Genomic DNA, 24,165 nt, shown 5'->3' with positions numbered 1-24,165 from the left:
GCTGAGGTTCTGCTGTGCCCCTTGCTGGCTGAACACAAGGACCCACGATGCTTTTGAGCGGCTGTTATTGTTGTGGATATATATATATATATATATAATTTACTTTTACCAACAAACTTTAAGAACCCAAAAACAGAGATTGAAAAAAAAAAAAAAAAATCTGTTCTCATATAATGCTAGCGTCAAGAGGTGATTCTGTTGGGGCTACCTTTTCATTATTATTATTATTATTTTGGCTTGCTTTTTTAATTTGGCTCATTTCCTTGAGAAATACAGTTCAAACAACAAAATCAGGTAAGCACTAAGCAGTTGGCTGTTGTTTATTTAAAGTGCCAAGATGAACGTAGGAAAAATATGTTCCATTTTCTACGGCGCCTTATTGCCGCAGTTTGTGCTACATCTACCAGGAGTCAGATTTCTTCTTTTTTTTTTTTTATTCACTAGTTTGCGTCCTGCACGTTAGCCAACGTGCGCTGCAAGATGTTTTGAATTGCATCCGGTGTTGTTGTTGTTAAACACAGGAAGTAGTATCTTTATGGGACACCTCAGCAGTCTCAGAGTTAGTGAAAGCAACTGAATTAATTAATGAATAAATAAAAAGTTTTCTTCAGTGTTTTATATGAAGTTCTTCATGGATTATTGAACTTTTTTCAACTCACACCAATTTCTCACGCACCGTGAAAATCAGTACGTGTACACCTCGCAAAAGCTAAGTTAACCTAGCATGCGTGCCAAGTATGTGTACAACAAAATAAGGTCGACCTTTCTAACTTTAAAGTCTTAACCGGAGTATTTACCTGTCTGACCAGGCCAATCATGAACCTTTATAGAGGGGTTGGGGGGGGGAAGAAAGGTCTTGGGGGGTGAAGTGTTTACCAGGCGATAGCAACCCAGCTCCAACGGCCGAGTGGGCCAAATTGAGCGTGACAGACCAGACTGTCTTTCCCCGATCGTCGTTTAGGATCCTTTTCCCAAATACTTCGGCCCAGTACAGACACACACGAGCAAAACACACCCTATGGATATGTGTGACATTCCATCATACAATTTAAATTGGAAAATCTTGGAAACACTGTCTCAGGCATTGTCATACGTTCTAATTACCTTAATTCGCCATGAAAGTGCTGAAGTAGACAGCCTGACACAATGAAAACAAGAAAAAAAAACAAAAAACACGTTCCATTAAACTGTGCTAATTCCATTGAATGCATGTAAAGAACAGTTACACACTGATTCCAGCGCCGCTCCTCTGAGGCAGCAGCTGCAACCTCGGAAATTCACTGAGGTGATGAGCAGCAGACCTCAAGCTCGGCAGCCACAAAGTCTCACCCCCCCCTCCCCACCCCCCAAAACCCCACCCCCATCCTAGTGTCTCCGTGCTGCTCCGAGCGCAGGACCAGACGCACCCTCCCTCCATCCTCTCCTCCAGATGTTTCCGTGCTGACGTACGGCCGTTCGACGTTCACACGGCGGATTCCACGGCCTCGTCCAGGAGTGTGTGAGTGTGTGTGTGTGTGTGTGTGTGTGTGTGTGTGTGTGTGTGTGTGTGTGTGTGTGGCGGCGATAAATCCTTCTGATGTTCCCGATTCTTCCGCACAATTGGCCCGGCTTCACCGACTCTGCGAGAGGACAGGAGGCAGGAGTTTACCACTACACATTTCATAAACGTGCAATAAAACACTTAGTTATATCAAGCATTATGTAGATCAGTGGTCCCCAACCACCGGGCCATTTGGTACCGTTTCATTCTTTATCTGAGTGAACAATTTTATTTTGAAAAATCAACGGATTCTCTCCGTTACGTCCATCTAACGCTCAACTCTTGACGCGTGTCAAGGCGCTTGCCTCGGTCGTCTGATACGTTACCGCGAGATTAATTAAACCCACAAGCTAGCAAGCTAGCGAGCAACATGAGTGTCGATCGCCATCTCCTCCACCCCCCCTCTTAACATGGCGACAACAACATAAAAAAAATAAAAATCTGGTCTGTTAAACTTTGCTTTCTTTTTCTTGGAAGTCGTGGACTCTTCTGTCTCCTCACTGGGCCTTTTCCTCTTTCCAAAGACGGTTGCTTTCACTCATGTTGCTAGCTAGCTTGCTAGCTTGTGGGTTTAATCTCACAGTAACATATCAGACGACCGAGACAAGCGCCTTGACACGCGTCAATGACCCACGGACTGGCCCCGGGCCGCGGACCGGTGGTTGGGGACCACTGACCTAAAGCATTGCGCATGTCAGAAAAAAAACCTGGTTTCCGCGACGGAGTTTCCGAAGTGTTAGCCGCACAAGACGACTCTCCCTCTCCTGACGGTGAGTCGCGAAAACGGTGCCGAACGTTTGGGGGAAGAGCGACGCCGTGACGCGGCGTAATCACTCACACGACTCTTTTGGGAAGGCGCGCGCGCTAAACAGGCTGGCGATTATTAATACCACCCAACGAAAGGTCAGGGAAGAGAAATGACAGTTTATGCTGATTTTGGCAGGATTTGAGGTGCTCCTCCGGAAGCTCGAGTCGACGCACAGCAACTGCGGTTCGGATGCAAATGGACGTGGATGAATTGCCGTTTGATTGCGACGGACAGGGTTGATATTTTGAGGGAAGCTGCTGCCCTGCATGTCGATGCGACGCCGCGTCACGCTGGACGACTGACTGCAGGTCCTGCGTGCACAAGCGCCGGCGCCAATGTCACAAATCCGGCTTTTTTTTAATGACTCATCAAGGTGGTGAAGGAATATGATACAATACACGCGCGCACCTGGTAAATACCAGCGTTAATGTGCTGGAATAGATGCAAATGAGGCCTGAGGGAAAGCCGAGTGTTTGCGCTTCTTCGCTGGGAATGGAAAGCGTGCGAGGGTGCGCCGGCATTCATGAGTGATTTTGCATTTAACAGCGCTGCGTTTACAACACGTTAAAGTGAAATTGGTGTCTCCGTCTTATTGCGTCTCACTCCAGAGGCATTTAAGAACTTCTGAGAGTGCCTGGCAACGTCACCGGAGGCAAATATTTTGTTTATCTTCGGCCATAAAAATGCTGAAGAACTTTTTTGAACTATAGGAAGAAATCCTTGATCGGGTTCATTTGAGCACCTCAGGCTATGTGGATTGTTGGATCCAGAATGTGAATTTAATTACAGTATTCTTTTGTATTCCCCGAAGGCTGGAGCTACAAAGTAATTATAGAGCAAATAGTCCATTTTAACGGCGCAATAACACATCCATGAATAAATTTTTTGCGTCCAATCATAAAAGCCCTGCCATTCAGCGGGGTCACTTTGAGAGATGGTAATTTTGAACCAAAAAATAAAAAATAAAACGAAATTCAGTCACTTCTTTTACAGTCCGAACTAGAAGGAGTTTTGTGGCGCTGAATATCATAATCATATGAGGGAAAGGGTTGTGATTCATCATTCGTGTTTGGGGCCGAATGCGCCAAAATAAACCTCGTTCATTGAGTCTTACAGTTGGCGAGCTGGAGTCTTGTCTGTTCCTTCTGTTGGCTTGCAGTGGTTCGAGTTTTCGATTTGACGTAGGTCGACTTCTTTGGTTCCAATCCGCCTGCAAAAAAAAAAAGGACAGAGGGAGTGAGAGGCAAGAGAAAGGTCACAGTTGTCTACTAAACTCTCTCTGCTGTCTCGGAGGACTCGACCGTAGAGAACAAAGTGTTGCAGGCAAGAGAGACACGCGACATCTTCCGAAAGAGAAAGATTATTGTTATGAATTCAAAGTGCCAGGAGGTCGGCTATAGGCAGAGGAGGGCCGGCTGACATCCACTAAGATTACAAATTCACAAGAGCGACTCAAAAACTCTACGATGCCATAAGAACTGAGTTCAACTGAAGTGGCAAGTAAGCAAAGCATAAACTGGGTTTTCACAAGACAGAAAACTACACCAGTTGTAGCCTTAAATCGTCCATTGTTTGCATGCAATTGTGTAAAAAAAAAAAAAAAATCAGGTAGTTATTATCATGTTATTTGTGTAATATGACCCTTTTCTTGTTAGCCAGAGCTAAAGCTAACGCCAAGTTCTACAAACGTGGAACTTCGATTTTTCGAATTTAGATTTTTGTTAAATTTCTGACGAGTGTGCATCGTTAGAAAGGTAACTTCTTTCTTTGTACACGTTTCTTCCACACATTGCTCCTTGATGCAATTTGGTGTTGTTGGCTGGTTGTAGCCACTAATGCTAACATTAGTGGCTAAAACCAGTGGCTAACGGCAGTGATGAAGTTGTCGCCACAGAGCTTCACGGACTTATAGCCGGTGGGTTTTCAAATTGACGATGTCTTTTCCTGCTCCAACTGTCAACGCCAATGGACGGCATGATAACATGTGACCATCTCTGCTGCATAACAATGAATATATATTGGATTCTTTTAGAGCTGTAACTTACTGCATTGAAGGACTTAAAAAGGTTCGTTGTTTTACTATTGTCCTAAATGCAGTCTGGTCGAAAAGACTGACAATCAACCAAACCCAGTTTGCTTTTGACACCAGTGTGTAGGATTATGAGGAAATATACATTTTTATGGCGTGATTTTTACTGATCTGAATCTAAACCATTGGACAAGAGTGCATGAGTACATGGCTTGCCCCGAGTCTACGGCAAAGGGGCCTAAAAAGAGATCTGCAACTTACTGCAGCCTAAAGCGTTCCCAACAAAAAGAGTAAATCTCCATGAGAGCCATTTACTTTTATTATCGTGCCTGTCAGCATGTCCTTGAAACGCCTCCTTGAGCAGAGAAATTAATGAATTACTGAAGCTTAAACTTCCTTCTAGAGGTGTTGGTGGAAAGATTGAAGGCAGCAGCACGTGCAGCTCAGTCTGTTACAACACAAAGTCACCTCATAGGGTAAGCTTCCAAAAACCACAAATATTGTACTTAATCCCAACTGCTATCACTGAACATAGAATATTTTGTATAAATTTGCCGGAGAATTTTTTGGTGCGTTTCAACAGATGGGTTTGGCTGCATCAGAGGCACACAAAGGAATTAATGTATTTTGTAGTTTGTTAATAAGATAAAATAAGAATGTCATTTTTTTTGAGGTTGTGTACTCTTGTATTCTGGATGTGTTGCAAGGGGCGTCATTTTGCAGAAACATCCAGTTCCAGGCTAAATTTGGATGTTTCGGGGGTTCCAGGAACCTTTGGGTTCTTTATAGTTTTCTGCCCTTGACTGAAATATTCCTGTATCCAGTCACTGGTTGTGTTTAAACTTCTACACAAATACCGGGTCCACAACATTGTCAATCCCACTCAGCTATTCTTTTTAAGCCATTCTTATGTTAACAGTTTGTAGTTCAATACCAATTGAGCTCAAGCTTCAACCAATGTAGATACATTGCAAAGTAGACAACACTTCATCCTCAAATGGCCCTGATTCGTTTATTCAGTGTAATACCTCCATGCGCATGGAGGTAGTACACTGAACAAACACTGAATAAACACACTGGTATTACACTACCAATAAATACACTGGTATTACACTGAATAAACACTGAATTTTTGAGGGCATAGAAACTGCAGTGGGAGTAAATTTGAATGACAGTTTCTGTGGTATACATCTACAAAGTGTCTGAAAAACATCACTGGTCCAATGGTTAATTTCCTGTGGTGGGAAACTGCTTCAAATGTTCCACCATGGACTGAAAAATTGGGAGCCACTCATGACTATAGTATTGATTAGATTAGACACCTTACTTAGACTTACCTTACTACTAGTTAAAGCTCAAGGATGTGTTTGTACATGCTTGTTACTTGATTAGGGCTGGGTTGTCAAAATGTTTTGTGAAATTCCAAATACGGCTACTTTCGAAAACTTTGGCATTACCTTTCCATTTGTTGGTATTCTGTGGCAAACTGTTCTGGTTTGAATTGTTCAAGTATTTGGGAAAATTTTGATCGTCCTAAAGTGGACTTTAACAAGCTAGCAAAACAAGCACCGTTAACACCAACTCACAACTGGTTGGCATCTCGCCGGAATGTCATGGGTGTTAGCGTACCTTGCGGCAGTCTGGGTAGCCTGCTCTGGGTATCACATACACTGGCAGACGTCACAATAGGTTGACACTGGGGTTGTATGGGCTGGAGGAAGGCCACAGTGGGGAAAGGCACTGATTGGACGTGGGTCATGGAGGAGTCGGACAGCGAGTTTGGCACCCCAGCATGGCTGCCGTCCGTAAAACCGGAGGGGATTCTCCACCGGGGTAATGGGGAAGGAGACACATCCTCGCTGGAGGAGCCAGGTATACTGGGGGGACTGAGGGACTGCTCTGGGGTTGATGAGGATTTGGGGAGGAGATGCAGGATTGAGGAGAAGAAGGAACAGGATTCAGGGAGGGGGATGGTCCCAATTCCACTGTCCAAAGTTCGCATCTTGCATCCAAAGCCTGTTGTGGCAAAGGAAGAACAGTTGAAGTGGCACAGGGTGGAGGGGAAAAGACGGACAACAGAAGGTCAGACACGACTGGGTAACCATGGTTGAAGTGGTGCTACAGAAACCTTTAAGTACATCTATGTCTAAGTCGCTGTCTACCTTCGGGGATACACAGCCTGTTTTCATTCCCAGCTTTTCTGAATGTGTCAATGTTTTGTTCCAGCTTTGCATCCCCTCCAGACGAACAAGATATCTTTTGGAAGACACTCACGAGGTTTTTGTTTAGATGTAACATAAAGACTTCTAATGACTTACAGAGGGCAGGGAGGGAGTTTCAGTAGAAGAGCATCAAAGGGGGCGAAAATCAAAGGGGAGGTTCACAGGAAGGTCTTTCATCCAAAAGACAACTGTTTGAATCTCATTTCCTGAACCAAATCAAATGGGTGTCTGTGCCCTTTTCTACCTGGTACGCAAATAAAATAGATTTTGTCGATGAAATTAAGCAATGCCAGAGACTAGAGAAGCTCCGAAAGATTTCTTCTCTTCCTGGTCGAGACGCAAAGTGCAAAACATTGGTACAGGATGCTCTAGGGATAAGAACAGGTGGACATAATTATTCTGCCTGGATAGCACTATGAAAAAAAAAAAAAAGGTTAACTTTTTTCTTTTCTCTGGTATAGTATATAGATATAAGTTTTTTTTCCCAAGATCTATTTGTTATTCCCAACACATTTCACCGTCTGAGCTTCATACAACTGATTCTAATCTGCTTTTGGCCGTTTTCAGCCAGACATGCAACAGATGGTTCGTGGATTTTTACTTCCGATTTCTAACTTCTTCATCTAACCCATCGTTGTGAAGAGCCAAGTTGTTGGAGTTGTTGGTGAAGTGCCGTCTATTTACTCAGCGTAAAGCCGGATGAACATTCCTGGGGCAAATCAGCCAATAGGTGTAGCCCCGCCAGGGTAGCTCAGCCAATACCAATGAAGCCCACTTTAACCACTGCATTGTATCACAGATGCTGGTTCAAAGGTGTCTTAGAACAGGCATGCACTGATCACATCGTGGGAATGAAATGCAGAAAATGACATTTATGGCATGGAATTTACAAAACCACTTTTGGCGATTTTATTTTTACTCTCAGCGTAAAACACAGTAAGTTACGTGAGATGTGTTTTTTTTTGGGGGGGGGAGAAGGGGGCCCCCATTTTGCACAGTTTTGACAATAACAAACCCATTATTAAAGCCTTGTGCATTGCAGATGACATCTGGATTCAAATAGGCCGTATTGAGCCACGGCAGCCTGTAGCACAAACCTGTAGGCAATCACACGCTGGAGCACCAACAGCTGCTTCCCAATTATTAATTAACACATGCACACCTGAGACCTTTTCATTTCGTTTTATCTTTTGTGTTTCTCACGCTGTGTTTCTCAGATCAAAGGGTGCAGCTGCGCTGACGCTAAGAAGTACAAACCCTTCATTTCTCTTTTACCACACAGTCGCTACAATGTGAGCATTTAGCTGACGCTGCTTCACTGACAACATGTATGTGAACTCAAAAGCAAAACAAAACAAGGACCAGTGCAGTGACCAAGACTTCTGTAGGAACGGATCGATTTCAGCATGTTTGACCCTCCTCGTTTGTACAACATGTACCACACTGGATCAATAGCAGCTCAGTGTCACACGAAAACACCGCAGCCGTCAATAACCAAAGGATACCAGAATCTAAAGAACGCCAGTGAAGTCTCGATAACTGTGTGTTACATACAATACACGATTATATTGTTTCATTGATCAGGATTAAGGTGTATTTTGACAAACGCGAAAGTGATTCGAGCAATTATCTGAGTTGGTTGTGACTCATCAACCAATCAGAAAAACAGATGACTTCATTGAAAAACATGAAAGATTTTTTTTACAAAGAATTAGACCGTCTTGTGTGCTTTGTTGGTTTTCTTGCTGTCTTGTTCGCTCAAAAACCAAAGAAAACCAGAACAAAAGTTGCTCTCCAACCGTACTTGGAAGATGCAATCTGTTTTGCCAGAGCCAAAAAGTTTCAAACTTTCCTGGACGGTGCAATTCTTCTCATAGACGAAGGTGAATTAATTGACTCGGTCGTGGCTGGATGAGCATGCTTAGCTGCTGCAGGGCTGAAGTCTTAATAAGGTGATTAACCCCTTGGGGAAAGCGTCTGCCCGTATCAGACGTGTTGGATATTTGCAGTCCTGGCGATGGTGTCACTCTGGTCAATGAAATTCAGTCTATCCTTGGTTTTCTTGCAGAGCATTACTTTTTTTTTTTTTTTTAGAGTGCTACATATAAATGAGTGTGTGACAATGGAAAACAAACCCTCTTGTCTTTTTTTATACATGTCTTAATCTCATCCTTGAGCTGCAACCACCCAAACAATAGAGGCTATCCACCGAGCAGCATTACACGCTAGTAATTTTGCAGAAAATTCTGAGAATACCTGAGAAGTGTGAGGCTCTCGTATTATGAAGCACCTGTTCGCCAACGTGCAATGCCAGACTCCCTAAATCATATGAGCAATAGTTTCCGTTGAACAAGAACCAAAACCAATGATAAAGTTGTTTTTGCAAAAATTACATACCTTGACGACTTGACATTTTTTGGGGGCATAATTCAATCTTGAGTGTATTGTCTGAGTGAGATCTAGATTTTCTACCTTAGAAAACCAAGATATTTTTTTTTTACCCTGTTTTTCATCAAGGTCACCTGAAGGTTTAATGCATTTGCATATAAAGTATCCGACGCACTTCTGAAAATCTTTATACTCACCAGGGTCCTGATAACATTCCCTATGTCTTGCATAGCAATCTTGAAAATGATTTTCATCTTTTTGTGCTGTTAAGCCAGTGGTCAATAATGGCCCCTTAATTTACTATACTTCAAACCCAAGCGCAAACTCGTCTTTGCGTGCAAACTTGGATGTCTAGAATAAGGTTTCTGACGAAAACAACAAATTGACTTTAACAGAACTATCATATAATCTGGATCATAGAGAACTTTAATCTAATCAGTGGGCAACCCACCTTAGTCTCAAGGCAATATTACATTTAAGAAAATTCCAGCAATTTGAGTATTAATTTATTTTATTTTCTCCCAGAGAGGGAACGTGGGCCCCCATGTGGATGAATAGGAATTTCCTGATTGAATGCACCCATGCATGCAAAATTGTCAGTGCATGGATCAGTGAAGATGAGGTGTCAAGGTTATACACAGTATTTCCATTTAAAAAAAAGGACTGTGAAATACAATCATGATGAGATGCTTCCAGTCTGCCTGCATTTTGCATTGCCACCAAATACAATTAGTAAATGCAGCGGTAGAATAAATTAAATGAACATAAACATGAATAAAGCACACACTGACAAAAACCCAGCACTTTGCACGCATGTTTAGGTGCTGATTGCATATCAATCACGTTCAAGACTTACACATCTTATACATTTGGTCCTCACTTCTTCCTGCAAACTGTAAAATGGTAAGGACAAATACAGCCTTAAAACCTGAATAGACACAGCTCAGGTTGCACGTTCTGTGTAGTTTAAAGTACCAAGATACTAATTTGCTCTTACAGTGAGTTACAGCAGAACCCCCACCAGAGAGAACAGAAAACTCTGACCTATTACTGGGTCTTGATTGGGACTCCTCACTGTGGATCCATTCTCACCGGCATCAGCTCTCAGGTTGCCCAACTGCATCTGAAAATATTCCAATATGCACAATATTTAAATTTACAAAATACTCTACTTGTGTTTAGTTTTTGTTATATTCGTATCATGCCATAGGGTGGCATCATCTAGCACTCCCTAATGTCTGTTTTGTATTTTGGAACTAAAGAAGTGATGGTGTTCCTGTTGTCTGCAGCAAATCAATGTACAGTATGTAATGACGACAACAACGCCAACAACAACAACAACCACACCAAGAGAACATGGTGGACTGTTGGTGTATTCCAGGGAAAGTACATGTGCTACGACTTCACACTGGCCCCAAGCACAGCAGATCTGCAAGGCTGGAAAGTCATGCTATTATTGTTGTTCCACCTAACCACACACTGCAGCCCAAACACTGCAATCAAACACAAACGATGATGAGTATGATGCAACAACATACCTTGGTTAGTTAATTACATCCAAGCAGCAAAGTTATTTCATTATAATGAACATTTAAAACTGACAGATTTCTTTTTGTTTGTTTTTCTGTGCATTGGTAATTGAAATTGATGGAATTGATAGTTTCATCATTGGTAGTATAAAATGTTTATCCTTAGAGAGAATGACCTGAACATCATCTTCTGTGAACTGCACACGAGTTTCTTATATGGTCCAACCACAAAAACATGGCCTATCCCTTAACACAGAGCATGGGGACTGAGATTATTAAAGCTGTGTATAAGGCATGATGGACTGCTGGGGAAATTTGCCTGAAGTACAACAAATTTCTTTAAACCAATGAAATAGATAGATCTTTTTGAGAAGACTTTTTGTGATTAGAATGAAACTGGCCTGGTGCCATTTAAATAATACAGTACATTGGTTAATGATTTAATTTACCTTTGGGTCTCCGATGATGTCAGTGTGTCCTTGTATCTCATTTAGGGACATTCCTGGACAGGGCATTGAGATGCATGCCCGCACTGCATCATGAGACTCCCTTATCCCCACAGAGCTGAAAGAAAACAGTTTGTCAAGAGCCCACTACTAACTGGCGTCTGTTATTAACTCATCATTCCATTGGTGGTTTTTGCGGACAAATGACCTTATTTCTTCAAACTGGACTGTGGCCTATGGACACTCAATGTGTCAAAAGCTCTTTGAAAATTATTGATGTAATTCAGAGCAGTTACTTACTACATTAGCACTTAGCTTTAAGAAAAACAGTTTAAATTTGGTGATATTTAAGATTTTGAGAATTCAAGACATGTATTGCTTGAAAAGTACTTACCACTCTTTCCCATCACTTTTCCTTCTGTCCCTCTTCTTGTCAGACTTTGTCTGTTTCCCTCCCAGAAGCGATGTAATCTTTTGCTCTCTCTTCTCCTCTTTTACCTTTGCTGCGTCAACCTTTTTGTTGCTCGGTGCAGGAAGCTTGCTCTTTCGAAAACCAAACCAATTAGCCAATGTTGAGCCTGATTTTTGTTTCACTTCATTCGTTCTTTCTTGTTCCTGAGTCTTGTGCAAGTTCTCCTCTATGCCAAGCATCACTTTCTCTTCAATTGTGGTTATAGTACTTTGCCTTTCTGGTTCTTCAGAAACTGGCTCACCAAATGCGCTTGAAAACTGCTGCTCAATCTGAAGGCGCCGAGCCTGCTCACGCTGTAATTTTAGACTTTGGAGTCTCTCACTTGAAGACCCTAATTGTGGCGGGACGGCCAAACCCTCCTCAATCAAAAAGTTGTTCAAAAGGGATCGGTTCATTGGACAGTGGTAGCTACTGGAGCAACTCATACTTCCTGGTAGGACATCACTGAGAGAGTTCAATGAGCTCCCTGAATGGGTTTTGATCTGAGTCCGGACTTTACCAGATCTGTTGAAGCTTGGTCTGTCCATGTAGCGCGCGCCAAAGCTCTGGCTACGAGCCTTTGCTCCGTTCATGCCCATGATTGGCTTAAGAGGAGGTCTGGTTGATACAGAAACAGACCGTTTAAACAACCATCCTTCCTCGTCAAAGCCCCAATCTAACATTACCGCACCGTCTAGTGGGACAGGTTGAATTGATGGCTCAGAGTCCAAAGAGTTACACCGGGTTTCAATCTTCCTGCGGGCCTTTTCATGAGCGCCACAGTCATGTATCATCTGGGGCTCGCATGTGAAAGTCTGGAAGGTCTGCCCACTTTTTGTTGTTGAGTTTATATCGTCTTTGTTCTGTCTTCCAATCACTAGAAAGGTACTGGTTTCTTGCCCAGAGATTGCTTCATGAGATTTAGCATTTACAGGAAGAGCCACTTTCACAGCTCTTGCTGTGGAACTCTGAAGGTGATTGGGTATTCCATGATAGTAAACGTTGGAGTACACATGAGGTAATACTTCAGTAAGTTTTGGCTCACTAACGCTTTGTTGAGACCTTTGTAAGACGCTTTGATTTGGCAATAAAGGGAGAGCCCCATTTTCATTGTGGTGTGCGGCAATCCTGTCAGCGGGTAACTGGACTGACCCTGGAGCTTTTGATTCCTGAAGTTGTACAGATGGTATCTTGGAATGGGTATTGTATCCTTTGGAAGGGATAGCTTCTGCACCCACTTGCGGGGCCATATGTGGAAGGTCTTTTGTAGCTTTCGGTTGTTGTGGGTGTATATTTGAGCAGAAGTGATTTGACCTTGTTGGGCTAGACGTTATCATTCCAGTGGAGGAGCTTTGAGGTGGCCCTCCACCTTTATGTGCTTTTGGTAAACTTCCACCATTGCTGGATCTAAGAAGCAGAGAAGTGGTTCGACCTGGGGGCAGCGGTGGTGAAGGGGACCTAGGTTCTGAGTGGGAAACATCACAGTGGTAGTCTTGCCGTCGCTGTTTTCGTGGCGAACAGGGTAAATTATCATATATGCTTTCTTCCATTGAGCTATTGCTTGAAGGATGTCTTGTGATTTGCAATGGGGATTTTTTAGGGCTCTTTGAGGTCTCATTGATTCCTTGAGGTTTAAACGTCTTTGAATGTTTCACAGGAGAGGCCAAGGGAGAGTGCTGTCGGACACTTTTGAGAGACTTTGAACCTGTTGGAACCACAAGATCTTCATCTTTATCAACTTTGGACATTGCTGCCTTGCTTGAAGCGTGTTGAGTACTGAGATTTGTACCTCTGCTTGGAACATTGTTTCCAGAAGGATTTGACTGACCGTTGGGTCTGTGACTCTTAATGAGCTTTTGATGGAGAGGGGAGTGCATATGCTTTTGTTGTTCTGGTCCTCCATCAGCACTCTTGCTGCGCAGAATAAAGGCCTTCCTTGCTGAGTCACAGGGCTGAGGCTTGGGTTTTCTCTTTGAATATTCTGAGATGGTGTAGTTTTGGCTTTCCTTGCTAACTTGGCCTTCTTGGTCTCTGCAGTGAGGAACTTCCATAGAGGAGCTACGCTGTCTAGTTACGCTCTCACAACTCAGAACTACTGCTGCAGAATGCTGAAGATTTGCCTCAGTTTCAAGCTGCTTGTTTGCAAGTCTTCCTTGTTGCCTTTTGATGTGGTCAAGTCGGGATTTACGATCTGTAGACCTTTCTTGGTTATTGTTTCTGTCACTTAGCCTATTGCCTGCAGTCTTGTGTTTTTCCAGTGAGTCCTTATTCTTTTCCTCAAGCTGAATGAGACTATCTGTTGGACTTACACCAGTTTTTATTGTTGGACCCTCAGAGAACAAAAAGTTGTCGGTGACAGGTGAGGGGAAATGAGCTGAATTCACTATGACCTTTTCCGAGTCTTCCTGAAAGTTGTTTTCACCATCTCTTGCGACATCCAGTTTCCCCAAACAAAGAATCTCTTCTCTTGGCTGGTCACCAAATTCCACATTTTGTGACTTAGGTGATTCCTCATCAGCATCATCAGAGTCTAGGGCAGCAATCTCTGTGTCTGTTTTGAATGGTGTGGTTGCAGGTGGGGCATGCTTGGTTGAACTTCCCGGTTGACCCCACTTAACACCAAGTGAGTATATGCCCTCATTTGAGGTCATGCAATCTTTGCAGTGTGGTGCAGATGCAGGCGGCGATGCCTCCTTGGAGCCGCTCATTTGAAGACGCTTCAGACCTTTTATAATGTGGCCTTCTTTCCATCCCAGTTCTGTCTGCTCGATTGGCACTGAGTGATTGCTAGAGACTGAGCAGGCACTCATCCGTTTGTCCCGGCCAGTGGCACACTGAAAGATGTTTGACCAACAGTGAGATGGCGATTGGGTGACTTGTCTCAATCCAACAAGCGACACTGGATGGATGATACATACCTGCTTTGAGGATCCACGACCCTCTGCCCATGTATGCGAGCCACTGGAATATTCACTGCAAGCACTGGACAGAGACAGTTCACTGCCACTACCGCTGCCACTACTGCGTGGGCATGTTAGACTCAGAAGACTGGGCCACCTTCCAGCTGGAATACTTGCTTTTCCATTTCTTTGGACCTCCTGGAGAAACATTCAGAGCGAAAAAGATTGAAAATAATGCTGATGGGTTGGACATACATTATAGAAATGAACTCAATTCAACATGCTTGTAAGGTTCCTATGACTCAAATGCTTATCATTGCATATCATTCCCCATTTCCAAATAACACCCACAGCCAGGTGTTTGGGTCGTCCTCTTGAGACCACCCTGTTTTTGTTTCCTTCTAAACAGAGACTGTAAACATACTGTAAATATACTGCTGTCTGGACATCTAGGAAGTTTTCAGGACAGTCATTCGTGTGAGCCTGCCTCAGTACAGCCCAGGATGAAGAAAATATGTCTGTAGCTTGAGTTTGGGAAATGATTAAATTGAAGTTCATGATTCAATCCTTCAATCAACACATCTTGTCACGTTAGACTGATGTTCTAATCACTCGTTTGTAATTGCACTGAGAAATTTGTTCAATGTAAAAACAAAATCTTATTCTACATATAACCTTTAATTTGACCTTGGTTTTCAATGTTGTTCAGGATTTCAATGCAAGTTTTTGTCCAGTGGCAAAAAGCCCAACTAGCACTTCTTGATGAATGAAAGCCTTTTCCAATCAGGGACAACAGCGGTGTCAAGTGTTGTGACCCCATTTAAAATGGCATTGATCGCTTCCATGGCTGCTGTAGACAGCTTCCCCTCAAAGTCATTAGTGTCATCTGTTAGCTATAATTAATGTGAAAAGGAAATAATTGCATGAGGGAGCCTGGGACTAAAGTGATTTGGTCCATTCATTGATATTCACCTATTATTTTATTATCTGTGCCAGTCTTAAAAACGAGGGAAGGCCCGTTTTGGCTAATGCTTGTGTGGATTAATCTTGGAACTAATTACAGATGACATGTCGAGGGGTATCTAAGATCTGTGACAACAGATATGGTCAAACAAAACCCTCAGTCATAGAAGTGCAGCACTTGACGTCAAGGACAAATTCTCAGCCACTGGAATTTCCTTTTTCCTCTTCATATATTTACTTTTGCGCAAAACACATTTCTCTATCTTAACTAAAAAAAAAAAAAATGACCAAACACATTTTTAATGGAAAATGACATTTCTTGAGAACTGCTTGAAAGAAAGCGTTAGTCAAACACTCCTGATCATTGGTCTAAATGATAATTTTCTGAATATTCCTCAAGACTTTCATCATGATGAGTAATAAATCATCAAAAAGCAATGCTAACATGTCAAATTAACATTTTAGACATGTATGTATTTCATTGCAAATATTAAAAGCTGACATATGCTGTTTCCAATTAATCCTTCAGAAGCCCACAAGATCCTGAGGTATAAAGAAAATGAGGTGATTGCTTTACCGCATTTAAAAGTACATAAGTAGTTTGAACAGTTGAAAATTTGAGGGCATAAATAAAACCATGACGCATTCATGCATACGATATTTAATCCAACTTGCATTCAGATTGAGCAGTGAAACTTACACAGAGAAAGGAAACCTGGAAAGAATTGAGGGCAGAAAGACCAAAAAACCAAGGTCGGGTCATGAGAATATATTTAAATAGCTCCCAACACGAGTCAAATCCATTTTTAAAGGAATGCAAAGGGGCAAATTGACTGTCGACTGACAGTGCCTAATGTTAACCATCCAGCACTTTAAGCCCACCATTGTTAGCTGGTGTATATTTGCCAGGAACTGTTTCCGATTCTGTGTATTCCATGGCCTTACATGACATGGGGACTCAGAGACTCACTGTGAATAAATGAATCTCACAGCCTGCCAGTCAGCAAGCCTGCTACCAACAGAGGAATGCAGTGGCATGTAAAACCTGTCTGGCACTGCTGCGAGCGAGGGTCTTCCCCATGGAGCGGATGCTGTTATGCCAGAAGCTGACAGCGCTGCCAAGTCATACATTTTTATGTCAGCGTTCATGGGAGCTCTAACTGCTCATGCTGGGACCCTCGGCAGAATCAACCCACTGTTGTTGCTGGTTTCTGTGATCCAAGATGAGCGAGGGACAAGTAGGAGCGTAACAGGGGTGGAAAACATGGAGCACTCAATTTGTCTGGGATGTGATCTGCAACGCTTCACTGTTTTTTGGGATTTCGGCAAACCTAGCCTGATGGAAATTGTCATGTGATTTGGAAACACAAGTTAAACACTGCAGGAAAATAGCTTCTCTATGACCCTGTTTTGGGAAACAGCATCGGCTGAAGGTCCATATTCAGTCATCAAGACAGTTTTCTGAACAAAGTGTGCACAAGCAGCGACGGCCGGACATAAGCGCGTGCACCTAGTGGTAGAGACGAGACATCACAGCAGCGGCATCATGACAGGGGCTTTGTTTTTGTTCTTTTGCATTAGTAAATTCCATCCCACCAAGAAAATAATTACCTTTGCAGTTTGGTGGTAATACTTATCATTTCCCCTCCACCTGCTAAGGTTGAGAATGAGAATGGAACGAATGGCAAGCCTGGGGCCTGTGACTTTCTGCACTGGATGATACTGCAGGCATAAGCAAGGGAATGTGTGGCAATACTGTGGCAAATGCTGAGAACAGCTACGAGAACACCAGTATGTGGTTGAAGTTTATCCGTAATCCGCGTAAGATGAGCAAGACTCAACGTGTCTTAAAGTGTTGCCGCTTCAGGACTGTCAATATTGCTGTGCGTTTATTAACACAGAAATAAGTCAATATGTTATGGGGATCTGTGTGTTGTTGGGTTTATTTATCGCAAACACTATGTTTCCGTGTTTTGTGACTGCACAGCACAGATTTCAATTACACTCTCAATTTGTCCAAGCCACTCCTGATTGTTGAAGGGATTTTCATAAAGAAAGGAAGCTCAGGAAGACTTATCACACTGTATTAAGGACACTTACTGTCACATACAATTTTTCCTTTTAGAATTGAGTGGTGTTGAATATAAAACCTCTGTTTTGTGTCTTATCCATTGACGATACAACAAAAATAGACAGTCATTGTGACGTGTGGGTGGTGCCAGAGATGAGCAATGATTGAAGCGTTAGCGCAGCGTGTGCCCTCAAGTTTACCACTTGGCAGCAACTAAACTGTAGCTACGGATACAACTTAATTACCATTTTACTCGAAATTGGACTGAATTAGAAAACATGGATACAAAAACCAATGTAATGATTTATTTTTTTTTTACTCGTGATTTAGACCACCAAGAAAATTGACCCAGTTATAGTTATAAATTTAGTACTCCTTTCCATATTGACAGTCATTATTAGTCTTTTGCACTCATTTTTGGCGGTCCCAACTGGCCTAAAGATAGAATGCAGGCTTTTGGTACTTCTTGCAAAGCAGATGAGCGCCCTCTGGAGTCTGGATCTGCTCTGGAGTTTGGTTTCTTCCCAAAGGGGAGTTTTTCCTGGCCACTGTCGCACCTTGCTTGCTCTGGGGGCCCAGTTGGGTATCCATTGATTGTACAAAGTGCTTTGAGATGCCTTTGGTTCCGATTTAGCACTGTACCAATAAAAGTTGATTGAGTGATTGATTGATTGATTGATTCATTTGCAGGTTTTTGGCGTGTCAGCCTCCTTTTTGAACCTGGAAACTGGAATCTCAGTTTGGAACATCCGAAGCAATGAGTTTAACTTTGTTTTTTCACATGTTAATTCATGAAGGACAGAGCCCCCATGTCATCAATCTTCACGGGTATAAATCCAACAACATTGTGTTAGATACTACAGTAGCTGTGGGTTGTGCTTTGTCACCCATCCTCTTTTCCATATGCACATATGAACGAATGAAATAGCCTGTAATAGCAAGGGAGTGACACGTCTTAAATATGCACACAGCATGGCCCTGGCAGCCTGTTTGACAGATGAGTCCTCATTGTCCACATACAACTGTGGGCATGGTATCTAGGACAGCTCACTGGAACTCATTGATGGATGTTTGTCAGTACCTGGACACTAAGACTGACCACCTGATCCCTCACACAGTGTGCTGATGGGGTCCACAGGGAGGCCCAACAGCGCATGTTTTCTCCTGACGCGGCATCAGGCAAGGTTTCAGATCCACAACAGCTGAACCGACACAAGGACAAAGCACTTTTGGCTTCCGTAGACTTCTGACTTCCCTTTTCGAAAAAAACAAAAAAAACCAGCTCCGTCTTCACCGCCCGCCTCTCATTCATTCTCACCCACTCACTAGCGCCCCCTTGTCTCCAGGCGCGCCCAGTGCGTCTTCATCCGTCTCTCCTGCAGTGCGGACACATTCATCGCGGCTTCCTTTCTCTACCGTGTTTTGCCTGCCGGGCTCAGGGCCGGACGCTCTGCTGCTCCCTCTTGTGTCAGCATGCAGCGAGCGCAGGGCAGCGGCGGGATCGGACAGATGGAAAACAAAGCAGCAGCCCCCGCAGAGTGCAGTGCGGCGGATGATTGCGGCCATGGGCAGGAGCAGGAGCTGATTTGTCACAGCGCGTTGTTGTCATTGTATTCCAAAAAAGGCGACCCCATTTTGACCTTTCGTACTTTTGCTTTCACGTACGCCACAATTTAAAAAGACTGTGGTGAGAAATTTGGTTTTGAGTTTAGTCATCCGATGGCGCTTCATTTACAAAAAGTTTGACTCGCTTCACCCTCTCACGGGGCTGGCAGGAAAAACAAGCTAATGATCTATCAAATTCACAGGCAGAAACCCCGGCGCCAGTCGACCTTACGTAAGAGGCGGCTGACGAAAGCTGCTGTTTGTGTTGCACACGGCCGAGTTGTCAATCCCCCCCCCCCCTCCCTCCCCCCCAACCTCCCCCGACGGACCAACGCAGGGACACTTCAGAAAAAGGGGGTAAATACATCGGACTTTGCATGATGAGTTCACACAGCCCGCCAAGCAGGCGTCAGTTAAAGCACTTCAAAGAGGCGGCGGAGCTCTCGACGTCGCTACGTCTCTCAGTTTTATCTTCTTCTACAGCTTCTCCGGGGGGGGGGGAGAGTTCATCCGAGGTAAGAGGCACCTGCCGCCGTTTAAGAACCTCGCAGGCTCGGAGTCTCTTGAGCGACAGGCTGCCACTGAATTCCAATAGGAATGTGACAAACGACCCTGTCGCAGAGCCACTGCAGCGTGTGGCTTCACTTTTTCGGAAAACTGTCCCAACACAAACGAGATGGATAAAGTTAACTGCAGAAATTCTTGACTGTGGTGACGTGGACGGGGACCGCTCGTGCTCATTTCTTATTTTCTTTCTTTTTCAACAGCACAAACCGCAACAAATGTTAAATCTGAGGGAAAAAATGGACACCTCTGTCGCTGATTGCAGTCTTGGAACTGTTGAAATGCCAACCGTGTGCTGCGGCTGATCAACTGCACTTTGAGCAACAACAGATATTTATAAATACAGTATTTCCTTGCCTTTCTTTGTCTGGCTGTCACTAGAAAAAACAAGGTAGCAGTGTATGTATTATTAGTTTAGGTCTTTGTTTAAGAAAATTAACATAATTAAATGAACATTTATTATTTGTTGATAATTTTTGTATTCAGTATTCATTTATTCATTTTAGTGTTGTTAACCTAAAAAGGGTGGGGGTCCTTCATAAACTTTGACAAATATAAGAAGATACAATTGTGAATTAGCAAACATCTCGCCAAAATGGTGAGAAGCTGGAGATCATTAGCTTACAGAAGCTACCACTAATGTTTTTTTGAATATCAACGATAGCTTTTATTTTGACCATTATCAGAGGACACGTGGCCATAATATCACCCAGTGCACTTCCATAAAAAGTTTCATTTAAAGCAAACATGTGAAAATTGACTTTAAAATTGAAAAAAACAAAAAAACAAAATGCTACTGCTGCACTTCGACACAACACGTTTTCATGTGAATCAACGACGCTATGCGATGTGTAGCACTACGTGTCTCCTTGAAGAAGCAAGGGTAAAAAAAAAAAAAAAAAAAAATAGCAAAGGAATGCAGACAAGATTTCGAGGAAATACTGTCGAGACTGGCTGTTACTTTTTTTATGAATAAGGCAGAGGAAAACTCTCGCGAAGCAGATTTGTTGCCAACAAACGAGTTTTGTCCGCGTCCTGGGAGACGCAGGTCACACGTGCTTAAAAGTCCAGTGTGTAAAATTTTTAAGCGAGCCTGGTACCCCCGCCTTGTTTTTAGCGCACTGTCAGGCGGGCTTCCTTAGAGATGGACGCTAACTGGGAGCAAGACCCTTATTGCCCTATGTATATTTTTATATATATATGACAACTGTTCTAAGGTAGAAAAACTAAATTACTTTTTTTTTTTTTTTGTACTGTGAGTATACACTTTTGTTAATGTATTTATGGGCAGTATATTAACATTTTACCAATATAAAAATCATAAATCAAGCTAAATTTTGCGCACTGGATCTTTAATGTTTGCGGTCGGAAATAATTTGGCGCGCTCCTTCCCATAAAATATTTTCGACATTGAGCTCTGAAAATTCTTGAAAGGCTTAAAAACCACCTCAAGCCAGTGTACAAACTTTATTGAGAATTAGAGGTAGAAATGACAATCTATCCTTAATGCTGCTTAAGACTAAATGAGTTGTGAACACTAAATGTACCCCTGACGCCTTCCTAAGGGCATGTATATACACAAACATATATTGTGTTTTTTATTTTGGTCCATGTCCTGTTTGCTGTCATCGAGTGGGCTGCCTGATTGCTTGCTGCAGCAGGCAATCACTGACTTTTAGCTAGACTTTTTTTTTTAAAACTCTCCTCCCTCTACAGACAGCTGTTTTAATCCTCGATGAGCCTGAGAAGGGGCTTTCAAGGTAAGTTCTTAGCCAAACGATGAAAGACCATCTATCCATTTAATGACGACAATTTGATCAGCATCATCCACACTTTTTACACGCAACTTTCTCTTCTTACTGTTGGAGATATCACCTCTACTTCTCAAAGGCCCACCTGTCAGCTGCCACTCTTGCTTTAACTGTATTGTTAAAAAAAAAAAAAAAGAAGCTTTTTCACTCCGCTGCTGTGTTTCTCCGTGTGCCGCTGAATTGCTTTACATGACCTCTCTCTGCCGAAGCCAGTCAGTGTGACCGAGAACAGGTGCGCTGCCACAACAAGCAGCAGCAGCAGCAGCAGCAGCAGCAGCAGCAGCAGCAGCGATTAGGGACCAGACAAGAATTAGTGGCAGTGAAAAGCGAATTTTCCACTTCAGCGACTTTCGATATAATTACCTCCCATGTTATCCAGCATGATGATGCACCGCCAGAGTGTTGTGTGTCCAGTTGTAATGGGTGGGGGGGGGGTACAGCTGATCACCTTGGTTTCATTTCTGTCCAAGTGCTCTCGGCAGTGCCATAGAGAGAGAGAGACAGAGAGAGAGAGAGCGAGAGAGAGCGAGGGAGAGAAAGAGAGAGAGAGAGAGAGCGAGAGAGAGCGAGAGAGAGCGAGAGAGAGAGAGAGAGAGAGAGAGAGAGAGCAGCCTGATAGATTTCGACGTCTGCTTTCAGGTTGTGGAAGGACGGAGGCTGCAATCAGGGGCTGCGGCACTCGGCCTGATTCCTGATTTGATTCTAGAGTGCTGTTCAACGCTCTCCTACTGGTGGAGAAGGAAGGAAACTTTCTGCATTTTTCCACCACAGATGATTTCAAATGTTCAGAACTTTTGTCAGTATGACTATCTGTGCTGTAAGGTGTTGATCATCTACGTCAGGGGTGTCAAACTCATTTTGGTTCACGGGCCAAATCGAGGAAAATCTATTCCCAAGTGGGCCGGGAAAAATCATGGTATGGAAATAATAACGTAAAAATAACAACAACAAAAAAATATTTTCTCTGTTTTACTTTGTTCGTCTTCTTTGAGCACTCTGCACTCTGCATCAGTGTTGCCAACTCCTCAGTAAGGAAAGTCTGGCTAGAAGTCGCCAAAAGATGTCATCGTCCAATTTGCATATTAGACAATTTGCACTTGATCGCAACGTAATTACACCAGGAAAAGTCGCTAGAGCTGTCGCTAGTCCCTTTTGACAAAAAAAAAAAGTCGGTATTGGGAGAATAGCGACTTTTTGGGGGGAGAAAGTCGCCAAGTTGGCAACACTGCTCTGCATCAGCTTTGTCTGTTTCGGCAGAGACATTGTGGGGCAATCAGGGTAGCGAATAGGAGACGTGACTGGCTGTACTTGTGCCAATTTGCTCAGCCCCAGTATTGAGTTTGTTTGCCAAGCAGAAACGATATTGCGACACCAAGTGGACACATTTAGAACAGCACTGTCTTTCATTGATAAATTGCAGTTTTTATATTTTGCAAAATCATCTTGCGGGCCTGAAAAAAACAGCCTGATCTGGCCCGCGGGCCGTATGTTTGACACCCCTGATCTACATGGTGAAGGTAGACATTGAGGGGTAGATCCTCAAAGCGTTTGTGCGGCTTTTGCGCCAGAAAATCCGTGTAAACAGCGCCAAAAACGGTGATTCCGATCCACAGAGGGGACGCAAACGTGAAAATCGGCGCAAAATGCGCCGAGGCGCAGGTAGCGGCAGGGCTGCGCCAGACTCATTTGGATGTATTGAAATGAGTCATTACGCGCAAAAGGACACCCCCCCTTCTGTGTAAATATGCCTCATTCAAACAGCGGCAGATCCAGGAAGAGTTTGCGCTCGTGTCCGCGCGCAGTTTGACAGACGCAAACACCGCCAGCCAGAACCAGGCGCAGCTTCTGTCTGTCAGAGTGTTTCTGGCTTCTGAGTGAAACTTTCCTCTCTGAAAAACCTGAAATATATATATATGGCTCCCGAAATCTTATATATAGATCGGCGGCTTGACTTTCTCTTCATTATGGCAGCAGTCTTGGTAGATGGAGGAGGCATCGTAATGCCAGGCGCGCACAGGAGCGCCTTTATGCTGGCAGAGTTTCACTGTCAAACACACGCACTCACCGACAACCTTTGGCGCAAACTGCTCTCAGGTTGCCCGACCGCAACATTCGCATTTCAGGTGCCGCATTCGTGGGCGTGTTTGCGCCTGCATGTCATTGGCGCAAAAACCTTTGTGGATCCCCGCAGCCTGTGGCGCAGATTGCGGCCGCAATCTCTCCGCAAAACGCGCCGCGCGCCCTTCTTTGAGGATCTACCCCTGAGTCTTTAGAGAACCGCGACCTCCAGCCCAAAGACCAAAATCCTGGTGTACAAAGCTGTGGTGCTCCCCACCCTTCTGTACGGGTCAGAGGCCTGGACCACGTACAGCAGGCACCTCAAGACGCCCGAGGCGTACCATCAGAGGTGTCCCAGGAAGATCCTCGAGATCAGCTGGGAGGATCAGCGCACCAACACCAGCGTACTGGCGGAGGCTGACGCTCTCACCATCACTGCCACCATCGCCCAAAACCGACTCAGATGGACTGGCCATGTTATCCGCATGACTCACTCTCGCCTCCCAAAACTCCCCCCAAAAAAGTCCTGTATTCCCAGCTTGCTGAAGGGAAACGAGCCCCAGGAGGTCAAAAGAAGAGGTTTAAGGATAACATGAAGACAAATCTAAAGAAGTGCCACATTGACCTGAAGGCTTGGGAGGACATGGCAACAGACAGGACCACCTGGAGAAACCTTGTCCATGTGGGGGGGAGGGCTGCATGGACAAGTATGACGATGACCTCCGCCATGCTGCACAGGATAAGCGCAGACTCAGAAAGGAGAGAATGTCCAATAAACAG

At 43.8% G+C, this 24,165-nt stretch overlaps 1 protein-coding gene across 5 annotated transcripts in view; it reads right to left on the bottom strand.

Annotated features, from left to right (window-relative positions):
- Nucleotides 1–1,397: 1,397 nt before the first annotated feature.
- LOC142891142 (nck-associated protein 5-like) overlaps nt 1,398–24,165 on the bottom strand; it is a 57,321-nt gene continuing 34,553 nt past the window's right edge. For 3 of the 5 annotated variants that reach the window (XM_076030556.1, XM_076030554.1, XM_076030555.1), the window contains exons 8-14: nt 14,332–14,511; nt 11,357–14,247; nt 10,966–11,080; nt 10,032–10,110; nt 6,007–6,393; nt 3,463–3,558; nt 1,399–1,619 (exon numbers count right to left, since the gene is read on the bottom strand). In XM_076030556.1, the coding sequence (XP_075886671.1) occupies nt 1,618–1,619; nt 3,463–3,558; nt 6,007–6,393; nt 10,032–10,110; nt 10,966–11,080; nt 11,357–14,247; nt 14,332–14,511 (3,750 nt within the window). In that variant the 3' untranslated portion in view covers nt 1,399–1,617. Of the gene's footprint in view, nt 1,620–3,462; nt 3,559–6,006; nt 6,394–9,843; nt 9,881–10,031; nt 10,111–10,965; nt 11,081–11,356; nt 14,248–14,331; nt 14,512–24,165 lie in introns of those variants that run through there. The other 2 variants (XM_076030557.1, XM_076030558.1) reach the window with 2 other exon arrangements.

Source organism: Nelusetta ayraudi, unplaced genomic scaffold, assembly GCF_046127955.1.
Source record: "Nelusetta ayraudi isolate G7.1 ecotype Tasmania unplaced genomic scaffold, CSIRO-AGI_Nayr_v1 ptg000028l, whole genome shotgun sequence".
NCBI lineage: Eukaryota > Metazoa > Chordata > Actinopteri > Tetraodontiformes > Monacanthidae > Nelusetta > Nelusetta ayraudi.
This window is presented reverse-complemented; position numbering and strand designations above follow the sequence as displayed.